This window comes from Cryptomeria japonica, chromosome 6, assembly GCF_030272615.1.
Source record: "Cryptomeria japonica chromosome 6, Sugi_1.0, whole genome shotgun sequence".
NCBI lineage: Eukaryota > Viridiplantae > Streptophyta > Pinopsida > Cupressales > Cupressaceae > Cryptomeria > Cryptomeria japonica.
The window spans coordinates 228,537,522-228,563,034 of NC_081410.1; the positions used below are offsets into that span (position 1 = coordinate 228,537,522).

Sequence of the window (25,513 nt, forward strand, 5' to 3'; positions counted from 1 at the left end):
ATTAAAATTTAGGTTCAGAAATATAATTTATTTAACTAATATAATATTATAAAATAAAATAATATGATGTAAATGTGTTCTATTTAAAAAAAATTAAATCTTGATATAATAATATTATATAGTTAAATATTATATATTTAATTTTTATATAAAATTATTATTCAGTTATATTTATTTCATTTTAAAAATAGATTATAATTTATACTTACCATTATATGCAATATTTTAAATGATTATATATAAAATATTATATACCATTTCCAATATATTTATCTCATCCTCTTTATATACATGTCTCTTCCTCTCCCCCTCTCTCCCTATCACAAACATGTGTATTGACAATGGATCCTTATTACTCTCTCACTCTATATCACCATGTAGATCTATCTTTCCTTCTCCCTCTTCCTCTACATCATGCTATCTCTTTTACTTTACATCTCCCTCTCTATCTTCCTACCTCTCTATATATGTTTGTCTCCCTTTTTATCTCACACTATCTTCCTCCTACTCCCTCTATCTATAGACATGTGTACCTCTATTCATTTATGTCTATTCCTCTTTGTCCATCTCCTATCCGTCTCACTATTCTTAGGCCTCTATATCAATATCTCATTGTCTCTTTATCAAGCTATCTCTCCACACGTCTTGTCCCAAATCTCCCTTTATCTCAATCTTGTTATCTTGTCCTCTCTCTTCACCCCTATCTCTCTCCCTAACTCTATTTCTATCTATATATCACTTCCTATCTCTATATTTATCTTTCTCTCTCTTCCTAGATCTCTAACTCTCTACCTCTACATATTTATCTATTCATCTCTATCTATCCCCATCTCATCTCTTTATCTCTCTCTCTCTTCTTCTATCCTTCTCTTGATAATCCCCTTCCTCCATCTCCATCTTTATCTATAGCTTTTTTATCTCTATCTCCTTACCCCATCTCCCTCACTCTTCCCCACTCCATCTCTCCCTCTCTCCCTATTATGAACATAACATGACCTTAATTATCTTCTCAATTTATAGGTTTTATTTCACTCCCGATTGGATCTTTGTAAGTGGATGCATAATTGATTTGAAGATATCATTTCTTCATTAAGACCTTTGTTGCACAAACAACATCACTTGCTGAATGACCTACCAGTTGACCTCACTTAATATACAAGAGTATGCAACTAATAGACCAAAAAATTCCCTAATTGACCTTCCAAACCTCTTCGATATACATATTGCATGCCAAGGTGCAATTGCTAGTTTTAGGCTAATGTTGGATTACTCCATCAATTGTCTTTTTTTACTTTCACATTTGAAATATCTATATGTTTGTTTCAACATCAAAACAAAAATGGTGGCAAACAAAAAGACAGTTGGCTTGAGGTACTAGACAAGCCAAAAACCACATAACATCAATCACCTCGCTTAATACACAAGAGTATGCAACTAATAGACCAAAAAATTCCCTAATTGACCTTCCAAACCTCTTCGATATACATATTGCATGCCAAGGTGCAATTGCTAGTTTAAGGCTAATGTTGGAATACTCCATCAATTGTCTTTTTTTACTTTCACAATTGAAATATCTATATGTTTGTTTCAACATCAAAACAAAAATACAGTTGGCTTGAGGTACTAGACAAGCCAAAAACCACATAACATCAATCACCTCGCTTAATACACAAGAGTATGCAACTAATAGACCAAAAAATTCCCTAATTGACCTTCCAAACCTCTTCGATATACATATTGCACGCCAAGGTACAATTGCTAGTTTTAGGCTAATGTCAGATTACTCCATCAATTGTCTTTTTTTACTTTCACAATTGAAATATCTATATGTTTGTTTCAACATCAAAACAAAAATGGCGGCAAACAAAAAGACAGTTGGCTTGAGGTACTAGACAAGCCAAAAACCACATAACATCAATCACTAAGTTGCTTATGAAATCTAAACAACAAGCAATCCTTTTATTTTTTTCACAAAAAAACAATAACTCATTAGTTTTTAGCAAATAGGCAGGGACTCCAGCTATATCAACTCTTGTTTAGTTTGCTTTCCTCCTTTTGCAAGTTTACACTGCCTTTCTTTTTCCTCTACTATACACCATTTTCTTTTATAATAAAACATTGAAATTTATTATAACTATAATTATTAAATTTTTAATTAAATTAAGATGATGTTTTTAAAGAATAATCTATATTTTCATCATAATTTTTGTATTTATATTATAATATTTGTTAAAGTGAGTTATAATTAATATTACATAAATATAATTAAAATAATATAATTTTAAAATAAATAATTCAAAATTATAATAATTAAGGATTACAATAAATATTTTTATTACAATACTATGAAGTCAAAGTACTTGTCAATACATGACTACATAACTAATTAGTTATTAACTCTTGCCAAAGCAAGATATTATTGCATCTATTGAATCTAATTTTTTAATTAGTTTAGCCAATCAATGCAAAGAATTAATTTTTTTGAAAAAAAAACTATAATCTAAATTTAATTTTTACTTTAAATAATTATAAAATAGACATTTTTCTCTTTCTATTAGTGATAGTACATATAAAATTCAATTTTCCAAAAAAAAACATATACAAATTTACACAATGTTATTAAATAAAATGTCAAAATTTTCCAAAAAAAAAACAAATACAAATTTACACAATGTTATTAAATAAAATATCAAATTATAGATGTCACTCAAATGTATTCGTAACTTACAATGTGTAGTTATTTGATTGCATGTGTACTAAGTGGTGTCTTGCGTCTTCTAAGGGTCTAAATCTAACATAGGACACAACCCATATTGATTATTCACATTATCATGATTTAGGAAATAGTATTATGTTAATTGCTCAAAATATTAGATATGAATAATCAATATGATTGAAGGAAAAGTTTGAAGTGCATATGACTATGGTCAGCTTTATTTTGATTAAAGTCTAAATCATAAATTATGCTCTTGTTTAAGTTTTTCAATTTTTTTAAGGATTAATAATTTTTTTTTTTAAATTATGTTTGTTTTGTTTGTGTTAATATTTTATAATTTATTATTAAATTGAGAAAAGAAAGATATGTAGGTTGTAAATTTAGTATGATAATCTAATTATCTCTTATCTCATCTTAATAACAAATTATTAAATATAATTTAATTTTTTTAATAAAAAATTCTTATTTTATAATTATCTTCTAATAAAAAATAAGGGGCCCTAGTTAATATAAAAGGCATTTTCAATCTATTCAAGTCTTTCCTCTTTTCACTTTCAACCATGAGTTCTTCTTTAGACGAATACTACTAAGGTATCCATTGCATTCAATTTCTTTAACAATTATTTTTTTAATTAATAATTTAAAAAATATATTATCTTGAATAGTCATTGTAAAAATAAAATTATTATTTTTCTTTTATATAAATTACATCCATTTCATTAATTTTTTCTAGATCAGTTGTCAACTCAATTAATATCGAATACGAAAAGCTTCTCCCCAAAATCTTTAATTCAAATTTCATAAATCTACATATCTCTATCTTCGTCTCTAACTATTGGCAGGAACTTGATGCATCTACATATCTCTGCCTGCCTCTCTAACTATTGGCAGGAACTTGATGCATTGTGTCCCTTATTTTCAAAAAGATAATTATGTAATTACTTTTAATGATTTTAAGATGATATTTATGTTTAATAGTTTTAAAAATATAAATTTAGAATCTTTAGTTTTAATGTTTGTACATAAAATGAAAGAAAAGAAATTAGTATAGTCATATCAATGTAAAAACAAATGCAAATGTAATCTATTATTGTTGACACAAATGTGAACACATTAATTCTTTTGTTTTAGATTGATGTACATGTCCCCACACAGACAAAAATGCTAATGGATGCAACTTGAACTGCCTATGTAGGGTTACTTCAGTACTTAGCCAAGGAACAATGTATAACTGACACAACCACCTGTGCAGCACGGACTAAACAGTTGGGCACTAACTGGAAATTAAAATTTCTTGCCTAAAAGATTCAAAAATTATTCTAGCCCCAGATGCAATGGCTGACAAAAACTATGATACAGGTTTTGATGCAAATGCAGACAAACCGTAATGCAGCTTTTTGGCAATCTTCAAATTCCTAACCAGAAAAGACTATCAAAATGTTTTACGCAATTGATGCAACTGCATTAGGATGAATATTTTTTACAGGATTACCTTTCCTTGATCATGATACTACCAACCATTTTGAGGGTTACAATTCACATATTATTTCTACATTAGAAATAAGTAACAAAATCGATTATTTAAATTTGAACAGTATTAAATACCATACCGCTTGCACCTATCATTGTGATATTCACACATGGACTCACACTTTGTAGTTGATAGAGAAGTAATTAATATAACAAATGATGAAGTTCATGTTTCTCCCAAAAGCTCATCACTAGTACATACTACATGCACATTTTTAACAATTGTTGATGCATATGAAATCCAGTTATGTGTCTATCTAGTTTGAACCTTCTCCTATTAAAAAAAATGGATGCTTAAAGGCTGTATATCAAAGAAGCCCAAAGGTTAAGAGATACTAATCTGAAATTTCACAAGTTCTGCCAAATTATCTTTTGATGCTTTCAATTTTATTAATAATTGTAGTCATTTTACAAAAACAATTGGTTTTCTGACTCTCCACAACGTAACTTTCAACATGCTGTGAGATTAAAAGCTCGAGATTTTTTACAAGCCTAGAAACTAATGATAATGATTAAACATTTACATCTTGTATGGTATGCTTATGTTTAGAAGGTAATCACTGGACATGGCAACCCTATTCTACAAAACTTAGCAAAAATCCACTTACAATTTGTCTTACAATTGCATTTGGTATATGACGACATAATCTTCCATCTGCATATGCAACAGCACTTGATAGTATGAAATTTGTCAATACAATCCTTGGACTTCGTTTTTCTTTCTCCTTGCTCTTTTTAACATTAGGAGAATCAGATCCACTTGGGAGACCTTTGTTCTTCTGATCTAGAGATGGTTCTTTGGCAGCAGCAGATTTACCATGTGAGTAATCTTTACCCAAAAATTTCCGTGTTTGTGTCCTTAATGCCCGTATTGTAAAAACAATAAAGAGTTGTTCACATACAGCCTTAAGTTGTGGGCCTACTCTCCATCCCTGGCAATCACACTAGATGTCTCAGAATTATAAATTGGCAACCAAAACCCACAAATGTGTCATCTGAGATTGAACGTACTTTAGACAGAAATAGGAATTCTGCAAAAATTAGCAGCTACTTGCAATATAAAGAAATCGAGATAAAATAAAAAAACAAACAAGCAACATATGAACATGTACGCTTAATATTCTGAACCCTGATAATCATTTCTATTTGTTTTAACCTTCATCTCTATCTAGCAACTTCCACATAAATATTAAGAGTTTTAATATTTCAATTCAAGGACTGCGTGTGATTTCGTATTATTTTACATCATACTAATGGTAATCTTAATTTTATGCATATTTTTTTCAGTATACCATGATTTTAGTATCTTAAGATATTGGCAAAAACTTTTCATTTCCTAGCTTGTCTTTCATACCCAACATATTTACTGGATGTTATCCGAGGATCTTTTAATTGGGGACCCTTTCTAGTTTGAAATTCTTAATAACTATGAAAATGTATTATTTTCTTCTAAGCTTTTAAAGCACCTAATTCTCAAATAGAATTTGCTGCCCTATATGTCAAGGTCTTGAACATTTCATTTAATTATTTAAGGAAAAGGATATAATGAATGAACATACAAAATCCTTCCGAAGTCGTCGTGGAGAATAACCAGCAAGTGAGGATTTGTCAGCCAGGAGACCCTCTGCAATAAGAAAGTTCTTTGTACATTTTATGATTTCATCAATCAAAGCGCTGCTTGGAGGTAAATTCTTAAGGATCACCTGCAATACAAAAAAAATGCTTGTGATAGAATGTACCCTCTGAGACAAGATGAAATGTATCCTAATATAACTACAAAAAAAAGGTGCTTGGCAAAGATGTTGAAACTAAGATCACAATCCAAAGTTTTGCTAACTCAAAAAAACTTCTATATAACCAAAGCATATATATATTATATATGTAAAAAAATGTACCACCATGCAACTCTCTAAATTACAAATCTCACAAATTTGCTAGCAAAAAATATAGAGATTTTTTTCAAAATGTCCTATTCAATTACAAACATTACCATTATACTCAAGAACTCCAAAAAACAAATTTTAAAAATAAATTTAACTTCTAAATTAAAGACAAAATTTCTAGGGTCCATAATATTACTTTGGTATATTTTTGTACTTGATTATATAAACTTTTTTCGACATCAATGTATCCATTTTCTCTTCTCTTGCTATCTTTTCTTGATAGATCATATATATATATATGACTAAGAACACAGACTTTATTATAGCTAAAACATAAACACAACCTAAGATCAGATTAAGCTGACAATGCATTTTATCATTGAAATTATCACAACCAAGTGAATCTCTGTGTGTGCACATGCACATCCATTAAAAGCAAAAGAGTTTGCTATTACAGTGAAGAATATGTTTTTGAAAAAAAAATAGACTTCTTGTACTGAAATGAAATTTTTTCTTTTTGTGTAAGCTAAATCCTTATCATTTCTTTGAAATAAAGAGTGGCGTTCCCTTTTCTGGCCTCAGTGATCGGAAAGAAAATAATTTAATTAATAAAATTAAGTTGTCTAAATTAATATTTTTCAAGTAATTTGTATTTAATCTTAAGTTATCAATTCAAGTACGGGTATGGATGCAGAATCGGGTATGGATTCGTGGGTATAGCAAAGTTTTTTTTTCCCTTGGGTATGGGTATGGGTACGGGTACATCTGTACACACACACACACATATATGTTCAAACATCAAAATTATAAATTATAAACTGTCACTCCCATTATTACAATGCTGCAATCTATACAATGTAACTCTCCCATACATAAATCCATAATTGCCAATAAATATTCATAATTTGCAAAAATGAAAATATTCAACTTTCAAGTCTCAAAATGTCATGGCACAATGAAAATTCAAATTACAAGCCATAAGGGATTTTATCTTCATATTCATCTTCATCTGAAGCATCAAGCCAAAGCCCAAGGTCATCATTTGGTTCAAATTCAACATTATTTGAAATTTTGAACCACACTCCATTGGAATGCCACTCCCACTAGCTCCATCTCTATCAAGTTCCATAGTTGCCTCATCTATAGAGACTTGGGCAAGTTGTGCAACTGTAGCATCTAAATCAGCACACTCAAGGGATAGATCCCAATTCCTTGTCGCACCCGCATTATATTCAAGTTTCTTATGTGACAATAGACGAAGCTAGGAGTGTATGTAGACCAAGTTCTCTACCTTTTTTTCACCCAAACGATTACACTTGATTGAGTGGATGAAGGAGCATGTATTCCAATTCCGCTCAGGTGAAGAAGAACTTGCAACCTTGATGCAGGAGCATCCAAGGTGTAGGAACAATCTTGCATCACCCAAAAAAAGAAATGCAGTATTTTCCTTTGTTTTGTGGTTTCTCCTTAGTTCTTTGGGACCCATTAGGTTGGCTGCACTATATAAGACGTGTAGAAGCTAAAAATGGCCAAAAATAGTCATGCGACTTTTGCTCATTTTTGGTTGTATGGAGTATGGACATGAAAATTGGATCCAAGAAGCACAATTGAAAAATAAGATGATTGGTGAAAGAATCGTTTCAATAACTTGAGCGGTTTGAAAGATATCAAAGTTTTTGTCCCGAGTAATTTCTCCAATGAAGCTTAAAACTCAAAATTGAAAACCTTAGAAGCCCCAAAAATGTTCAAAACCTAGACAAATAATCTATTTGCTGTTGTAGATCTCTTCATGAGCTTTTCAACGATATGTTATAATAGCAAATCGGACGCTTGAGTCAAAAGTTATGGATCTTGAAAGTTGTGCCACCAAAACTCAAGTTTCAATAAAATTCCACTTGGGCAAGAAAAATGAACCGATGGACCACTGAGCACCAAAAGGGGGAAAAGTTATGCTTCCAAAACATTCCAAGGCAGTTATAAATGCTATATAAAGGGGTGAATGAGGGTTACAGAGAATAGTTCCAGTAGTGCAGATCGTGGCTTCAACTTGCAAATTATTGTAATGGGAATGCCCATGTGGTTGTTGCATGTTATTTTCTGAATGTTGTAATTTCATTTTATTGAGATAATAGAAAGCAAGTGTTTCCTCGCTCACATTTTTTGTTTATTTCTCAATTGTTGTTGTGTGTTCGGATTTATAAAGGGAGTTCACTTATCAAGTTTTACCCTCATCAAGTGGTATCAGAGTAGAAGTTCCTAAGTGTGTAAACATATCGCCGAACGTGAGGCAGTTTGCACCAGAACTGTGGCTATGGGTTTGTGAGGAAAGTGAGAAAATGCTCCCACGAAGGAACCATGGTGGAAGAAATGTCGGTGTGACGGAAGAGGGTTTTAGAGCCCTCCACAGGCAAGTTCAAGCATTGCAAGAGGAGCTGCATAGAGGAGTTGATATCAAGGCAAGAGATGAAAGCGATGATGAAGAAGAAGAAGACCGGTTCGAAGAAGAACAGGAAGTAGTTAGAGATCTTGATGAGGCTACGTTTTTGAGGGCTGTTTCTAACAATTGGACAAAGGCCAAAGATTGAAGTTTCCACATATTCTTGAAATCTTAATCCAGAAAAGTTGATTGATTGGACAAATGATATGGAGGAATATTTTGAGTATGAAGAAGTGGGCGATCTTGAAAGGGTCAAATTTGCAAAGATCAAATTGAAGGGTCATGCAAGTATTTGGTGGAAAGAAGTTCAGTTAGAGGAGGAAAAGAGAAAATAACAAGATGGGATCGGATGTTGGACAAACTAAAGAGAATTCATTCTTGTCAACTATGAGTTTGATTTGTTGAAAAAGATGATTGGGTTGAAGCAAGTGGGAAAATATGTCAAGCAATATATACAAGAGTTCTATTGAGTCCTAATTAGAATAGGCCATTTTGAGGCCAACAAGGAGAAAGTTGCCCATTACATAAATGGGTTGAAGCTGAGTATCCAATAATGTCTACCATTGAAGATGCATATCAATTTGCTTTGAAGGTAAAAGAGAAGTTAAATAGAAGATTTGAGAGCAAGCAAAATGGAACGGGTCGTGGTGGAAAGACTAGTGGACGGTCTTATGGAGGCCGAAATGAAAACCAGAAGAAGAATGATGACTCTAGTAGCAGTCAAAATCAAAGGGGAAATAATTCCTACCGTCTTCGCAATCAAAAGAGTGGAGATCAAAGAGGAAGAGGAAGTGGACAAGGACTGAGAAGAGGAGGCTTTTGTGGAACATGTTTCCAATGTGGAGAAGGACAAAGCCTATGAGTGTCCCCAACATCAAGAGAGGACAAATAGAAGACCTGAGGGTAATGCACGAGTTGCACATGTAGATGAAGATGTTGAGCCTTCGCATTCTAAAGATGCAAAGAGAGGAGAGGTTCTTGTTACTAGAAGAGCCTTGTTGAATGATGAGAAGGAGCCAGCCCAAAGGAAGAATTTGTTTCACACAAGATGTAAATGTAATGGTAAAGTTTGCAATGTCATTAAAAATGGAGGTAGTACTAATAAACTTGTTTTTGAGGAAATGGTTAGTACATTGAAGTTAGAAAGAAGGCACCCGAATCCCTATTGGATTGCTTGGTTGTAGAAGGACCATAAGGCTTTGGTCAATGAACAATGTCTGGTAAAGTTCAAGATTGGAAACTATCATGATGAGGTATTATTTGATATTATGCCTATGAATGTTTATCATTGAGACCATGGCAATTTGATCGTCATGCAATACATGATGGGTATGCAAATCAAAGCAGCATTAATTGTTTGGGGAATTAATCGGCAAAACAAAAGTATATGATTTTTTGAAAAAATCGGGAAAAAATCGGATATACAAAAAAACATAAAAAATTGCAGAAAAACAGTCAAAAACTATTTTTTATATATTTAAGGACATTTCCATAGTATAGAGATATTGTAAAGACTTCAACACATAAATTAGAAAATAGATTTTCATTATTTATATTTATATACAATAATATTAAATTCATACAAATATTTCAAATCAAATTATATGATACAATATTTCTCTATTTATATTTAGTATTTACTTTAATTCATCCATTTCAAAACAACTTAATTCTCACTCTCTCTCTCTCCCACATACATAATATATTAAATAACTAATTTAATCAATGATATTAAATAAGTTATGTAATATTAAATATTACAATAATATTAAATAAATTACAGTATATTAATATTACAATAATATAAAATAAATTACAGCACATTACAATAATTTTATCTTAAAACATTGAATTACTGATTTAATATTTTAAGGTAAATTAGAGTAACTTATGTAATATTATTGCAAATTTATTTAATATTGTAATATATATATTACAATCGGTAATATATTTTAAAACATGTTACATAAATTACAATATAATAATTAACGATTTTAAATAATCAATATTAAAAAAATTAACTGTATTAATTTTTTTTAATTATTAAATAATTATGATAAAATAAATCATATAAATTACAATCAGTAATATATGTTAAAATATATTACAATTTAAAAATTACGATTCTAAATAATCTATATAAAAAAATAAATTGTATACTAAAAATTTCTTTATTATTAAATAATTATAATAAAATAAATTATTAAGATATTATCATCAAGCAAATGGCTGGGATCGGGCTCAATATGGGAGTGGAATGGTCATTGATGGTGGGTCCATGTGATTTAGAAAAATAAAGAACCAATACATTCAGAAAAATGCTTTCACTTAGAATTATTACATTAAGAAAAAAATTAAAAAATTTGCGGTGAACATTAGAATTGCAAACTTTCAGTAAAAATTTATCGCCAAATGCTTGGACTTGCCTGCCTTGATTAATTTACAGGCCTGGCTTACGATCTTCTTCGCACCGCTCACTGGTCTGCTCTTTGCCGCCGAAATGCATTTTAACCCTTGCAACAATTTTGCAACGTTTTTTTTTCCAAGTTTTGGCATGTTTTAGGGTTTTCGTAGATGACGATTTTTAACATTAAATCATGCGATTAAATTGCAATTAAATGCCCAAAAAATTGTGGAAAATCGTTGACCAATTTTTCCACGATTTTATGGGGAAAAAGTCGGCACTGCAGACGATCGTCGATTAATCACGATCAATCGCGATTTTTTCCGGATTAATGTTACCGTGATGCAAATACCTATTCTTTGACAAAGGATGGAGTTCGACACAAGCTGAAGCCATTGAAGGAGACAAAGGAAAAGGTATGTAGTAATGCAAGAATATATTTAGTTGATGGAAGAAAGTTTCTAGAAGGCATGAAGCATGACCATATGTGTTTTTCTTTAATTCCAAAAGTTGATAATGAGGAAGTAGAAGATGCACCTATGGAAGTTGCAGATTTGTTGGATGAGTTTCAAGATATTTTATCTGATAATGTACCAAATGCATTACCACCAATGAGAAAGATTAGTCATTAGATGAACCTGATTCCTAGAGCCACTTTGCCAAATAAGGCAACCCATAGAATGACTCCAACAGAGAGTGAAGAGTTGAACAAGCAAGTGCAAGAGTTGTTACAAAAAGGGGTGATTCGGGAGAGTTTGAGTCAATGTGTAGTACCTGTAGTACTAGCACCAAAGAAAAAAGGAGAATGGAGGATGTGTACAGACTTCCGAGCTATCAATAAGATTACTATCAAGTAGAGACTCCCCTTGCGGAGGATGAATGACATTATGGATTGTTTGAGTGGGGCTGAGTACTCCAAAAAGATAAATCTGAAGAGTGGATATCACCAAATTCGGATTAGAGAAGGAGATGAATTAACCTTCAAAACAAGAGAGGACTTGTATGATTAGTTAGTCATGCCTTTTGGGCTAACCGATGCGCCGAGCACATTCATGCAGCTCATGAACGAGGTATTACAAGAATTTCTAGGTAAGTTTGTTATTGTTTACTTGGATGATATTCTGATTTTCACTAAAACATTGGAGGAGCATATAGTGTATATTCGTAGGGTCTTTGAGAAGTTAAGAGAAGAAAAGTTATTGATTAGCTTGAAGAAGTGCAGTTGTGTGAAGGAGTTAGTATACTTGGGATTTGTTGTCTCAGCAGATGGTCTTAAAATGGACCTGTTGGTGTCTGTTTTATCATCTACCAAACATTAGAATAAAATATCCAAGGATACTCTATCCTCTCCTGAACAAAATCACTACTTGTGCCAAGATTGCGAGAAAGACCACAAGGCGACTCCAAGGTCTATATGTGCGAACAAGCGACTTTAGTGGGATAGCTTTTTGGGTAGTGTATGCTGAAAATCTCAAGGGGGACTTACACTTGTCAATTCATGTCATTTAAGCTGTACTTAGGCAGATTTAACAATTTAGGCTCTATGTTTTTGGATTTTCTGGTTTAGGACTTCAAAAAAAGGATAAAAGAGGATAGGGTTTAGGAATTCTAACTACTTCTAAACTATTCCTATGAACTCAAGAGACGGTGTAGACTAGGTGAGATTGGTAACAAAGCTTTGTTTCGCCACACTTGGACACCTACGCAAAGCGGGTGCAATCTTCTAGGGTTGTGCTTAAGATTTTCACACTCATGAACAATACCAACAATTGAACAATATTACTCAAAGTAGAAGTTAAGCATCTACATTTAAAAGCTCAAGCTAACTTTACACATTGAAAGGAAATCATCCATCCAAAGAAAGTATGAGAAAAATCTCACCAATCTATACTATCAAATCTATCATTCATCTAATTTCAAAGCAAATAATTTAAGCAAATTTAATCTGTGTTGAAGGGAATATGCAACCATGCAACCATTTAGCAATTAAAAAATTTCAAGACAATACTGATGATGAACTTTTATTACTCAAATAGCTCTACGCAACAATTTCATAAATCTCTCCACACTGAAATGAAATGAGAGAGCAAGTTTATATAGAGTTTTTGAAAGCAAAATAAACGGCCGAGATCAATCTAAGATTGACGGCTGAGATCTAAACAACCTAACCCTAGATAGAGTTTCCCAAAATAAGATCAAAGATCGATTGCAAATGAGACAAGTGGCACAAGATGCTATCTTTTAGGATTGCACCCCCTTCTTTTGATATTCGATGAACCTGGACACAATCTGGTCAACTTCCTCCATTGTGACATGTGGCAACATGATCCCGAATTCTAATCCTTCCAAGTCATCTGTAGATAGAGCAAAAGTGATTTCCTAGTCTAATTCCTGCTTCTGAAAGGCATGTCTGATGGACAAGAGGTTCGATGCCTTAGCCAAATTGCTTTTCAAGACTGAACCTGTGATGACAAAGGTGTCTTGAATTTTGACCTTCAAATTTTCCAACTGCATATCACTTTCCCGGATAGTCTCCTTCCCAAGCATCTTTGAAACTATAAGGAAAATCTTGTCCTGAATTGCCCTTATCTGTCCTATTCTATCAGCATCTACCTTCACCTTTTCCAAGACCTCATTCTGTGCAACCAATGTCCAGTGCCAACTGTTGAAGTCATAGGCATCCCTTGCTTCAATTATATTTTGATCAACCAACTCTTGAGGCGAGACTCCTTTCAGCTCTCTAACACATGGGATGATTCTATCTTGGATATCTTGGAAGTCAGTCCATACTTCTGCCATGTTTGCGATCCTAGAAAGTAAAGAAGAAGTTTGTTCATATGCTAATGATATTCCTTCCATAAACTTGACTGCTTCTTCTCTTATAATTTCCATCCAATCTATAGTTTCTCTAGCTGTTACTGTATCTTCCTCAAAACTTTTGACTACCTGCTATGAATCCAAAAGTGGGAGAGTTTCTGGATTGGCTTGATCAAGTGGCTTAGTAGTCAAATGCCGAATATGTTCTTTTAAGCGCTCAACTTCTCTCTTATGCTCATTTTTCTTTTGTGTCTCTTCATCCAGCTTTGCCTTCATAGAAGCAACTGAATTGTCTAAGTCCTCTTTTACTTGGGTCTTTGTTCTTGGGCCTAAGTCAAAAGTGGTGATCTCATACTCATGAGGAGCAATGTCTCCTTTTTCTTTGTTTACCTTTGGCACGACTATCTGCACTGTACGATTGCCTGCCTCATGTCTCTCTGGATGGTGGAAAATCTCTTGGCTGGCTTTTTCACTGCAACCTTTTCTAGTTTGGCCAAAAAATCTGCCATATCATCCTCTTCTGAATCTTCTATTACTGGTGTGTTTATTTTCAACCTCTCTTTCAGCCAATCAGGAATAGTGGGCTTCTCAATGCCTTCCATCTCTTGATTGCCTTCTTCAAATCCAATACCTTGAAGGGCGGAGATCATTTCTTCTTCAAACTTTCCTTCTTTGACATCCATTTCATTTTCTGATTCTAGAATCTCTGTGCCAGTGGGAGACGGTGGCTGTTCATCTTCTTGGTGGACTGATTCTGCATTCTCCTCATGAATTGAAGAAGGAATGTCTATCTTCATCAATGACTCATCAATAGTTAATATATATTTTTCATTCTTAGATGTGGTAGAACGAGATGGTTCCACCCTTTGCTTCTTTTGAGTAGGCTCCTCATTTACAACTACCTTCCCTTTTCTTTTAGCACTAACACTTTGAATTGCTTCTTCATTTGAGGAATATCCCTCTGCTACTCCCATCAGGGTATATGTCAAAGTTATATTTTTCTGCTTCAGCTCGTGACACTGCTGATCAACCCACCACCTTGTATATTGCATAACTGGTCACATCAAAGTGGTCAAATTTGCATGCCCTGGTTCGGACCACTTGATAGGAGGAAGGGGTGCATGCTCGCCAAAGCCGGGTTGAGTATGTTCTCCATTATCTTCCAACTAATCATGGCACAAGAAAAGGTTTAGTCATTCTGGTGAAATTTACTGATAGTCTGGAAAACAACCTTTTCCTGATATCAAATTCATCTGTAGCATTAGCCCAAAAATCTTCTATGTCTACCCTGTGTTTGAATCTTCCTTCATTTGCTGATTTGATATTGTTATGGGGATCATAATTTTCTCTAGGTCTATAGAATGTGAAAGGGTATCACTGCATCTCTAGCCTGGCACTCTCGACTGCCTGTGCTGTCGAACAGTACTCTTCCATATTTCCAATAAAGAACGGAAATGTGATTGCTGCCTTCTGCCTTATTCTTTTGAAATTCTGATATGTTTCAAGTTGCCTGAGAACTTCAAGGAGAACCATCCGGTTGGTTGGGTAAATTGGAAGTTTGTAAGGACGACCTTCAAAGCCTTGGACCCTGATGTATATAAATTTTGGAAACTGTATAAACCAAGATCCATATTTGCTGATCAAACTTTTAGCTTCAGGAGACAACCTTTGGTAAGTTCCTCCTTGCAACGTCCTTGTAATGTAAATCAGGAATGCATCATGTGCTTGATAGCTCTTCTCCTTAAGCTGCAGCTGCAGGTAGCAATCATAGGATTGGAATTCATTCTCTCCATTGCCAACCACGCCTCTGCAAATTAGTCCATAATATCTATAGGTTGCAGTTAGCAAATAGACTATGTAAGAACTCATGTAGAATGAGTTTGTCTTCTCCAAATTTATCATCTGCTCATGAAGGTTATTGCTGATTATGCAAGACCAATTAAACATCCTAACTCCTGAGGTGATCTCATCCATGAAGTAATGGTGTACCCTTAGGGCTGCCCATGAGCCTATTTAGCAGTAGGATAATGTCTCGATATTCTTCCTTGAAGTACGGGCGCAGCAAGACCTTTGACACTTTCCCTTGGGGTCTCTTATTTTCCAACCAAGATTTGTTTACATTGGCTGCACAAAGCTCATACTGAGCATCATAAATCCTTTTAGTATCCTCTTTTGTCTTGTAGGTGGTCTTATTGTATTTTGGAGTTCCAAATGTTTCCTGGATAGATTGCTCTGAAAGGTTGGCTAAAACTCTTCCATCAGGGTGCAGCAAGACCTTTGACACTTTCCCTTGGGGTGTCTTCTTTTCCAACCAAGATTTGTTTACATTGGCTGCACAAAGCTCATACTGAGCATCATAAATCCTTTTAGTATCCTCTTTTGTCTTGTAGGTGGTCTTATTGTATTTTGGAATTCCAAATGTTTCCTGGATAGATAGCTCTGAAAGGTTGGCTAAAACTCTTCCATCAGGTGCAATGATTTCCCTTGACTGTGCATTGTAGTGTCTAGCACATTCAACCATTAACTCAGCACATTGCTTGGCCAGAGGAAATCTAGCTGCTTGGACAATGCCATTCCTCATCATCCGACAATCTATGGGTGTTGGCAGGTGTCCATCAAGACCATACATTCTCTTCTTGAACTCTTCCAGATCAACATGTCCAAGGTCAGTATCTGTAACATTCTTCCATCTAGATTTGATCTTGGATTCCATTTGCCTCCCTTTGCTGGCAAACTTCATTGATGCTTCCTGAATGGTGTTTCCTGCAAAACACATGAAAATTAATATTATTTTCAGATTTTAATCTTGATTTTCTAAAAATTTCACTTTTAGCCCGACGAATGGTTAAGTTTCCGCGAAAAAGAAGACTAAAGGTGAAGGGTTTGGTCAAGAAATTGATAAAAGTTAAGAAAAATAAGACAGAAAGGTGAGGAAATTCAGTCAAATTGAGTTTTTGAATTCTCTTTATGACTGAAATTTACCTTTGATTCTGAAAATCTATCTTAAAATCAGAGAAAGTATCTAATTTCTTGACCTCTAACACTTGGAAAATTTCGTAAACTTGAGAGAAAACTTCTTTTCAGCTGCTCTCTGAATTTTCAAACCAGAATAGTGAATTGTGAGAGTGAAATAGTTCAGAATATATAGAGTTTAGGATTCTTAAACTAGAAGTTTTAGTTTTAAGTCTCCACAAAATGGAAAGTTTTATTTTCCTCTCAAAATTTCATCCTTTGCCAAAAAAGCAAAGAATCTTCTAGAATTTTCCAAAATTCTTGAATTTCTTTTCCAAGTGTTGAAAATAATTTTAAAAATGAAAATTATTTTTCAACTTGCTGGTCTGATTTCATGTGACTTGTGATCAAAACTTTATCCTCCTTGCATGGCAAATTAGTTGTCCTTATGGATCAAATTTTAGGTCTCTGGCTAGGTATCTTCATATATTCCATTTATGCCCAGATGAATCAATTTGTGTTAGTGTTTGATCAATCTTGCAAGAGTTTGGACAATTTTTTTAAAAATTTTGTCTTATGTCTTGGGTTGCCAGTTTATGTTCTAGGCTTTGCTTTATTCACCTTGGACGATCTTGAGATGGTATTGGACATGTTTGTTTTGGCAGTCTTGGAGGATAGATTTTAATATTCATTCCCTCCTTATCTATTCATGGATTTGGAAGATGGCAAGGCAGAGTTCTCAGTCCATTGGACAAGTTTCATTTGGTACTTTATTTTTTATGACAGACTTAGATAGTCTTTTCTTTTCAAGGTGAACTTAGAAGACGAGATGTTCTTCTTTGTAGGCAAAATTGGAATATGTTTAAGGCATATTACTTTGTGCTTATCAATCTTCCAATCTGCTATCTCTTAATTCGCAGTCTATGATGATCTTGGATGAGTCTTGGACATGTCAAACTTATTGAGTGCTTCCTTCAACTTCTTGGAATGCCCAAGTGATGTCTTTTACATTTCCTAACTGAGTTCGTGCATGATTGAAGGCTGTATGCTTTATACTTTCTTTGGAAAGCTTGGCTTTAATTCTTCTTTTTCAACCTTGACTGAGTCTTGGACATGTATCTCTCTCCAAATTTATCTTGCTTTATCATCAAGGGCGGACTTGATAGTCTCTTGGACAGGGTGAAGTTTGATGTTTGATATGCCAACTCTCTCTATGTCTCCTTGAGGGTGGAGTATGAAGCTGCTTGGACTGAACCTTAACTGTAGAATGAAGTCAATTAACTCTAGATCGGAGTTTATCAATGCTTGGAAACCTTCCCTTCAACCTTCTCTATGCCTCCATTGTGAACTTAGGATTGCTTTTGGCAAGGCGGACCTTGGAGACATCCTTCCAATCTTACCTTTAACTTTCATTCTTTCATGTCTTGAGTGAATTTGTTCATACCAATCTAGTCTTTTGTGCTTGGTCAATTCGATTTGTCTGCTTTGATTGCTGCTTATGAAAGGTTTGGACAGAGTTTGGACAGCCTTGCCTGGCTTTTGTACAAACTTAAACATTTCTTTTCATGCCTTGAGCGAATTTTAGCTGCCATGTCTTCATACTTTTGTCTCCAAATTCTGCGAACCTTGTTTAGCTTTCTGCTTGAAAAGAAGTCTTTAATGAAGAGATAACTTACTTTATACTTGCTTGGCGATTTCTAGAAGCTTCCATACTTCTATTCTAACTTTAAGAAATTCCTTGCTTTCTTCTATAATGCGAATCCTTTGAAGGAAAGCTTTCTTTGTTTTATTGTTTTAATTGCTTTCTTCTGGAATACGAATTTGAGGATTCTCTTTCATCCTTGCAAATTTAGAAAGTTTCCAAAACATGTGCTTTCTTTCTCTTGGTGAATTTGCAGCTTTATGTGCTTTCCTCAACTTTGGTGAATCTTAGAAGGTTCTAGATTTGCTCTATTTTTAGCGAACTTTAGGAAAGTCTTTATCTTGGCTTTCTTCTAGAAGGCGAATTTGAGGATGGCTTTATTTGTTTTGAAATGCCATGTCACTAAATATCATTGCCAACTTTGCTTTGTCTTAACATGGTGAGTTTGGATGATGCCATGGAATATTCATGCCAACTTGGAAGGCGGACTTGGATAAGACTTTGCCAAGGTGAAGTTTGGAGAGTGTCTAGGCGGACTTGACAAAGGCTTTGCAATGTCAAATTTTCTCTAGGAAGGGCGGACTTTGGAGTGTTTATGCCAACTTGATAAAGGTGAAGTTGGATGGTCTCCTTCCATACTTGTTTTATTTCTCTCCTTGTCTTGGCGGACTTGGAAGAGTGTTAGCCATCTTCACCTTATGCCAAGGTAGAGCGGACTTTGGAGGATGTTTGACAAGTAGGAGTTTAATTAACCTTTGCCAGGAGTTAGCTAACTAATGGTAGGAGTTTGCCGATGCTAGGATATGTTGCCTTGGCTTGAGTTCATCTTTCCTTGCCATGCCAACTTGGAAGCCATTGTACCAAGGCGAGCTTAGAAGATTGTTAGACATTATTGTATATGTATAAGCTCAACCTTAGGTAGGAGTTTGAGTAACTCTTGTCATCAGTTAGTTGACCAATGGTAGGAGTTTACCATTCATTGGACTACAGTGAATTTGGCTGATCATCTATCATTCCATTTGTTTGTCTTTAAGCTGAACGAACTTGTCTAAGCATTGTTGATGTTTTATAGCTTCGGTCGGAGTAGTCTCATATGTATAAGTAATGCAAATTATTGTTGATATGAATATATACATATTAATATATGTAATAATAATAAGTGTTATTATTATTATTATATATATGAATATTTATATATACATAATTTATATTTATCATTGTTTATACAAATTCGAATATGAGCACCGTATCTATATAAGTATCGATTATATTGATCAAATGAAATGATCAATATAAATCGATTCTCCACATTAAATAGTTCGATATATATTTATCGCTGTGTATATCGACTTTAGTCGATCTCCCTTCAAAGATGATTATGAGAATCATTACTTGCAGATAATAACTAACGATTAGAAGAATCGTTAACTGCTAACAAACGATTAAGAGGAATCATTGTTTGATTGTCAACAGAATAACAAACGATTAGGAGAATCGTTGTCTTGCATGACCTTCGGTATAGAGACATCTCAATGAAGAGACATGTCTCCACGTACGTGGAGGCATGTCTATTCATCGACATGTCTCCACGTACGTAGAGGCATGTCTGTCCATTGACATGCCTATACTGTAAGGTATATATCATGGTGCAGTTCGATTTTAATAGGGAAGTACAGTAATCAAAAGTGCAAGCCTTTAGATATTGATCTTCTTCATTCAGCAGACTCTCAAATACATTATGCATTAAGTTGTGTTCCCTTCACATGTGCAGAAACCTGCACTCAAGAGTTCATTGTCATATAGTTTAGTGAGAACCAAGTGTTAAAAAAAAAAACTACTCATATCTAATCTGATCCAAACTTTAACATGGAATCAGAGCTAGTTTGAAGAAAAGATCCGATCAGATTTATAAAAGGGAAACAACCAAACTCCATTAAAAGTTCTAGAATTCTATATTCGACAAAATGGTGAATGGAGTTAGGCCTGAGGACCGACTTGAAGGAGCTGCAAATTTTGTATCTTGGAAGTTTAGAATGATGCTCACATTAAAGGAACATGAATTAAACACTCTTGTGGAAAAGGCCTTACCCATGCTCGATGAAGAAGACGAAAAACTCCTATGGACAAGAAATAATAATAAAGCTATGAAACTATTGGTGGATGGAGTAAAAGATCACATTGTTCCTATTATCTCAAAATTAGATACTGCTTATCTAATGTTTTCAACACTAGAGAACATGTTTGAGATAAATAACACTAGCAGGGTTCTTGCTCTAAAACAACAACTACACCACATCAAAATGAACCAAAGTGAAACTATCACTTCATATTTCATGAGGATAATGGAGCTAAGAAACCAATTATCTACTATTGGTCACACATTTGATAGCAAGGAGTTGACTATGCTGGCACTCAACAGACTTCCTACTTCTTGGGAGTCGTTTATTCAAGGAATTAGTGCTCGATCCAAACTCCCCAAATTTGATCAATTGAAGACTAATTGTATACAAGAATCCAGATTGATCACGAGAGGGACTGGAATTAACTCCCAAAATGAAGAAATGCAAGCCCTAAACTCTCAGTCTCACAAAAGAGGAAAGAGGAATAAGTCCAAGAAGAGGAGAGGTAAGGACTCAACTAGGAAGCAATCTTTCAAAAGGTAGAGGGACCTATCTAAAGTACAATGCTTTAGATGTGATAAATATGGTCACATTGCTGTAAAGTGTCTTGACAGACCTAAGCCTCAAGTCTCGATTGCTGAAGTCAGTGAGCCCAACACAGACTCTGAAAGACTTGTATTCTATTCTGCTCTATCCAATCAAGTATCAACCAGCCTTGACGCCTGGGTAATAGACAAGGGGGTATCTCGGCATATAACAGGATTCAGAGAGCACTTAGACACTATGATAGAAAAATCTGATGAGGAAGTCACAATTGGGGATGATTCAAACTACCCAGTGAATGGGATTGGAACTTGTACCATTCAACTAAAATTAGGCATTGCCCTTCAATTAACAGGTGTACTATTTGTGCCGGGCATCAAATGCAACCTAATTTCAATATCAGCTCTTGAAGATAAAGGATATATAATCACCTTCATGAATGGAAAAGTCTTAGCCTGGCCTAAGAACTCAAACATCAAGAAGGCTCACACCATTGGAGTTTGACATGGGTGCCTATACAAACTTTGCATCTCTCCTTCACAAGCACTTATTCATGAATCTTCTAACACTTGTGAATTATGGCATCTTCATTTTCGTGCTCTACCCTCTATAGAGAAAATGGTGACAGGGATACCTAAGCTGACTCAAGAACATGAAGGAATCTGCATAGGGTGTGCCTTAGGGAAAAATACCAAGGGCACATTTCATAATAGTGAAAGTAAATCCAAAAATGTATTAGAAATTGTTCATTCTGATTTATGTGGACCTATGTCAGTACCCTCTTTAGGAGGATTTTTGTATTATGTTATTTTTGTAGATGATTATTCTAGGAAGACATGGATATATTTTTTAAAGTGTAAAAGAGTCTGATGAAGTCCTTAAAAGGTTTAAGGAATTCAAGGCTTTAGTAGAAAATATATCAAGTAAAAGTATAAAGACTCTTAGATCAGATAATGGGGGGGAATACATCTCTAAAAACTTTAAATTTTTTTGTTATAATGTTGGGATTAAGAGGGAGTTCGAAGGAATCTGCAAAGGGTGTGCCTTAGGGAAAAATACCAAGGCACATTTCATAATAGTGAAAGTAAATCCAAAAATGTATTAGAAATTGTTCATTCTGATTTATGTGGACCTATGTCAATACCCTCTTTAGGGGGATTTTTGTATTATGTTATTTTTGTAGATGATTATTCTAGGAAGACATGGATATATTTTTAGAGTGTAAAGAGTTTGATGAAGTCCTTAAAAGGTTTAAGGAATTCAAGGCTTTAGTAGAAAATATATCAAGTAAAAGTATAAAGACTCTTAGATTAGATAATGGGGGGGAATACATCTCTGAAAACTTTAAATTTTTTGGTAATAATGTTGGGATTAAGAGGGAGTTCACTGTTCCTTACAACTCTCAACAAAATGGGGTAGTAGAAAGGAAAAAAAAAAACTATAGTAGAAGCAGCCAAAGCCATGATGCATCACCAAAACCTTCACACCTCATTCTGAGCTGAAGCCTCTAGTGCTGCTGTGTATATCCAAAATAGATGTTCACATTCCTTTCTTGATAACAAAACTCCTGAAGAAGCATTCACAGGAATCAAACCAGACATAGGTCACTTAAGAATTTTTGGCTGTCCTGTTTACATTCACATCCCTAGGAGAAATGATCTAAATTAGAACCCTCCGGGAAAAAGGGAATCTTTGTTGGGTATAGTGAAACTTCTAAAGCCTATAGGGTCTATATTCCAGGTCAAGAAAAAGTTGAACTAAGCAGGGATGTAATATCTGAAGAGGATGTTGCATTCAAAAGATCTAAGGATGTTAATGAAACAAAAGATGAATCCCCTCAATACAGTGAAAAGGATCACTCCTCCGAGATTCAGAGTGAGACTCATGAATCAATTGAAGGCAACAATCACATTGAACCTATGGACTATATGGTTGAACCTAGGGAAACTAATGTGACTAAGAAAAGACCACTATGGGCCAAGAAGATGATTGAGGAGGCTGAAAATTATGCAGCTCCAAAAGGAACTTTCAGGAGAAGTAAAAGACCTAATAGATTCTCTAGCTACATTGCTCTAATGAGTGAAATCATAAATTTAGAACCTTCTACTGTTGAGGAAGCCTTCCAACATCAAGCTTGGAAAGAAGCCATGACAGAAGAGTATAAGTCTATTCTCAAGAATGATGTCTGGGACATTGTGCCTAGGCCTAAGAACAAATTAGTAGTGTCTTCTAAATGGCTTTTCAAAATCAAACATGCTGTGGATGGAAGTATTGAAATACAAAGCAAGGTTTGTCGCCAGAGGTTTCTCTTAGAAAGAGGGAATTGATTATGAAGAAACATTTGCTCCTGTTGCCTGATACACTTCTGTCAGAGCTGTGATTGCTATTGCTGCATCTAAAGGATGGAAAATCCCTCAAATGGATGTAAAAACTGCATTTCTTAATGGTGTAATAGAGGAGGAAGTCTATCTGGAACATCCTGAAGCATTTGTAGTGCATGGACAACATTCTCATGTTCGCAAATTGAAGAAAGCCTTATATGGGCTCAAACAGGCTCCTTGGGCTTGGTATGAAAGGATAGATCACTATCTATCAGGACTTGGCTTCTCAAAGAATGATGGAGATCCGAACCTTTACTTCAAGGTAATAAATGGAGATATGTTAATTCTTATCCTTTATGTTGATGACTTGTTAATAACAGGCGAAGAGAATCTCATCATCAAATGTAAACAAGACCTTGCAGCTGAATTTGATATGAAGGACTTAGGGCTTCTACACTATTTTCTCGGTTTAGAAGTATGGCAGCAAACTGATGAGATCATTCTAAATCAAGGGAAATACACTATTGACATTCTAAAAAGGTTTGGAATGATGGATTGTAAGTCTATATCCACTCCCATGGAAACAAACTTACACAGGTTAAAAGAGGCAACTGCAAGTTCTGAATCAGCAGATTCCACCCTCTACTGGCAAATGATTGGATCATTGATGTACTTGGTCAATACTAGACCAGATATTTGTTATGCTGTGAATGCACTTAGTCAGTTCATGTGTGAACCAAAGCAATTACATATAGTTGTAGCAAAGCACATCTTGAGATATCTTCGTGGAACAATTGGATATGGCTTAAAGTATAAAAATATAGATCTAAACTTATAAGGATATGCAAACTCAGATTGGGCTGGAAGTGTGGTAGATCGTAAAAGCACATCAAGGTGTTGCTTCAGTTTAGGATCAGCTATGATATCCTGGTTTAGCAAAAAGCAATCCTCAGTTGCTCAGAGCTCCATAGAAGCAGAGTACATTGCGGCATCTATGGGAGCACGAGAAGCAGTGTGGTTGAGAAAAATCCTTGTAGGATTGCTTGGACAATCCTTAGATCCTACTATCATCCAGTGTGATAACTAGAGTTGTATAAAGCTTTCAGTAAACCCAATATTTCATGACAGATCCAAACATATTGAAATACCTTATCACTATGTTAGAGACATGGTGGAGAGAAAAGTAATTCAGTTGAGATATATTAGTACTAAAGATCAAACAACATATATTCTCACCAAGCCTCTTGCCAAAACAAAGGTAGAACACTTTAGAGGTAAGCTTGGTATGGTTGAAACGTAAATTCTGAGTTTTGAGTCTCAACATTATTATTGTACTAATATATTCTAAAGATGTTTAATATAAACTCTTTCTGCCATTATGGGCACCTGTGTACATCATTAAGAAGTGACGACTTCTGAATGATAATCACTTGTATTTCTAGTAGTTATTGGAAGGTGACGACTTTACAATAACTCTACAATCTATCATGATAGATATCATATGTTTGATATTTGTGAACATGTCATGATAGTGCATATCTCTTAAAACAATTTTCAACTATATATCATAAGGTTGATATCTTGAAATTGTTAAGATACGTCATGGTGGATATTAAGTGCTTAATATCTGTGAGTATGCCATGATTTTCATACATCCCTATGGTAGGCATCATATGGTTGATGCTAGTCTAGCTTACCGGGTTCGCCCCTAGACACCCCTGGTTGGGGTCCAGTATGGTTCAGATCCGGTCCAGCCTTGGTTTGAATTTCCCAGAGGGGGTTCGACCTGGTTCAAACCCGGGTGGACCAGGATCGAACCAGGTCGAACCCGGACGGCTGGGTGGCCCAAAACGCACTTTTTTATGCAAAATTTTAGTTTTTTTTGAAATCCACCATGTAAAAAGTGAAACTTATACCCTAAAAGTGACTTCTAAAACATTATATTCACTCATTTCACCTCATTTGTGTTGCAAACAAAAGTTTTATGAGAGCAGGTTGAAGAAAGGGTGAATAAAATTTGGCTTCCAAGATCAAATAGGAGGAGTTGAAGACTGATTTTTTGAAGCTTCAACAAGTGCCGCGGCATCATTTCCATACATTTGCAAGCTCCCATTGCCTACAAGAGGTAGGTTTTTTAACATATTTTTC

The 25,513-nt window shown here is 34.5% G+C and overlaps 1 protein-coding gene across 6 annotated transcripts in view; it reads right to left on the reverse strand.

The window, feature by feature from the left end:
* Positions 1 to 4,601: 4,601 nt before the first annotated feature.
* LOC131071412 (uncharacterized) overlaps positions 4,602 to 25,513 on the reverse strand; it is a 370,752-nt gene continuing 349,840 nt past the window's right edge. For all 6 annotated transcript variants that reach the window (XM_059207323.1, XM_059207322.1, XM_059207320.1 and 3 more), the window contains 2 exons: positions 5,806 to 5,949; positions 4,602 to 5,178 (listed from right to left, as the gene is read on the reverse strand). In XM_059207323.1, coding sequence (XP_059063306.1) covers positions 4,822 to 5,178; positions 5,806 to 5,949 — 501 coding nt within the window. In that variant the 3' untranslated portion in view covers positions 4,602 to 4,821. The remainder of the gene's footprint in view (positions 5,179 to 5,805; positions 5,950 to 25,513) is intronic.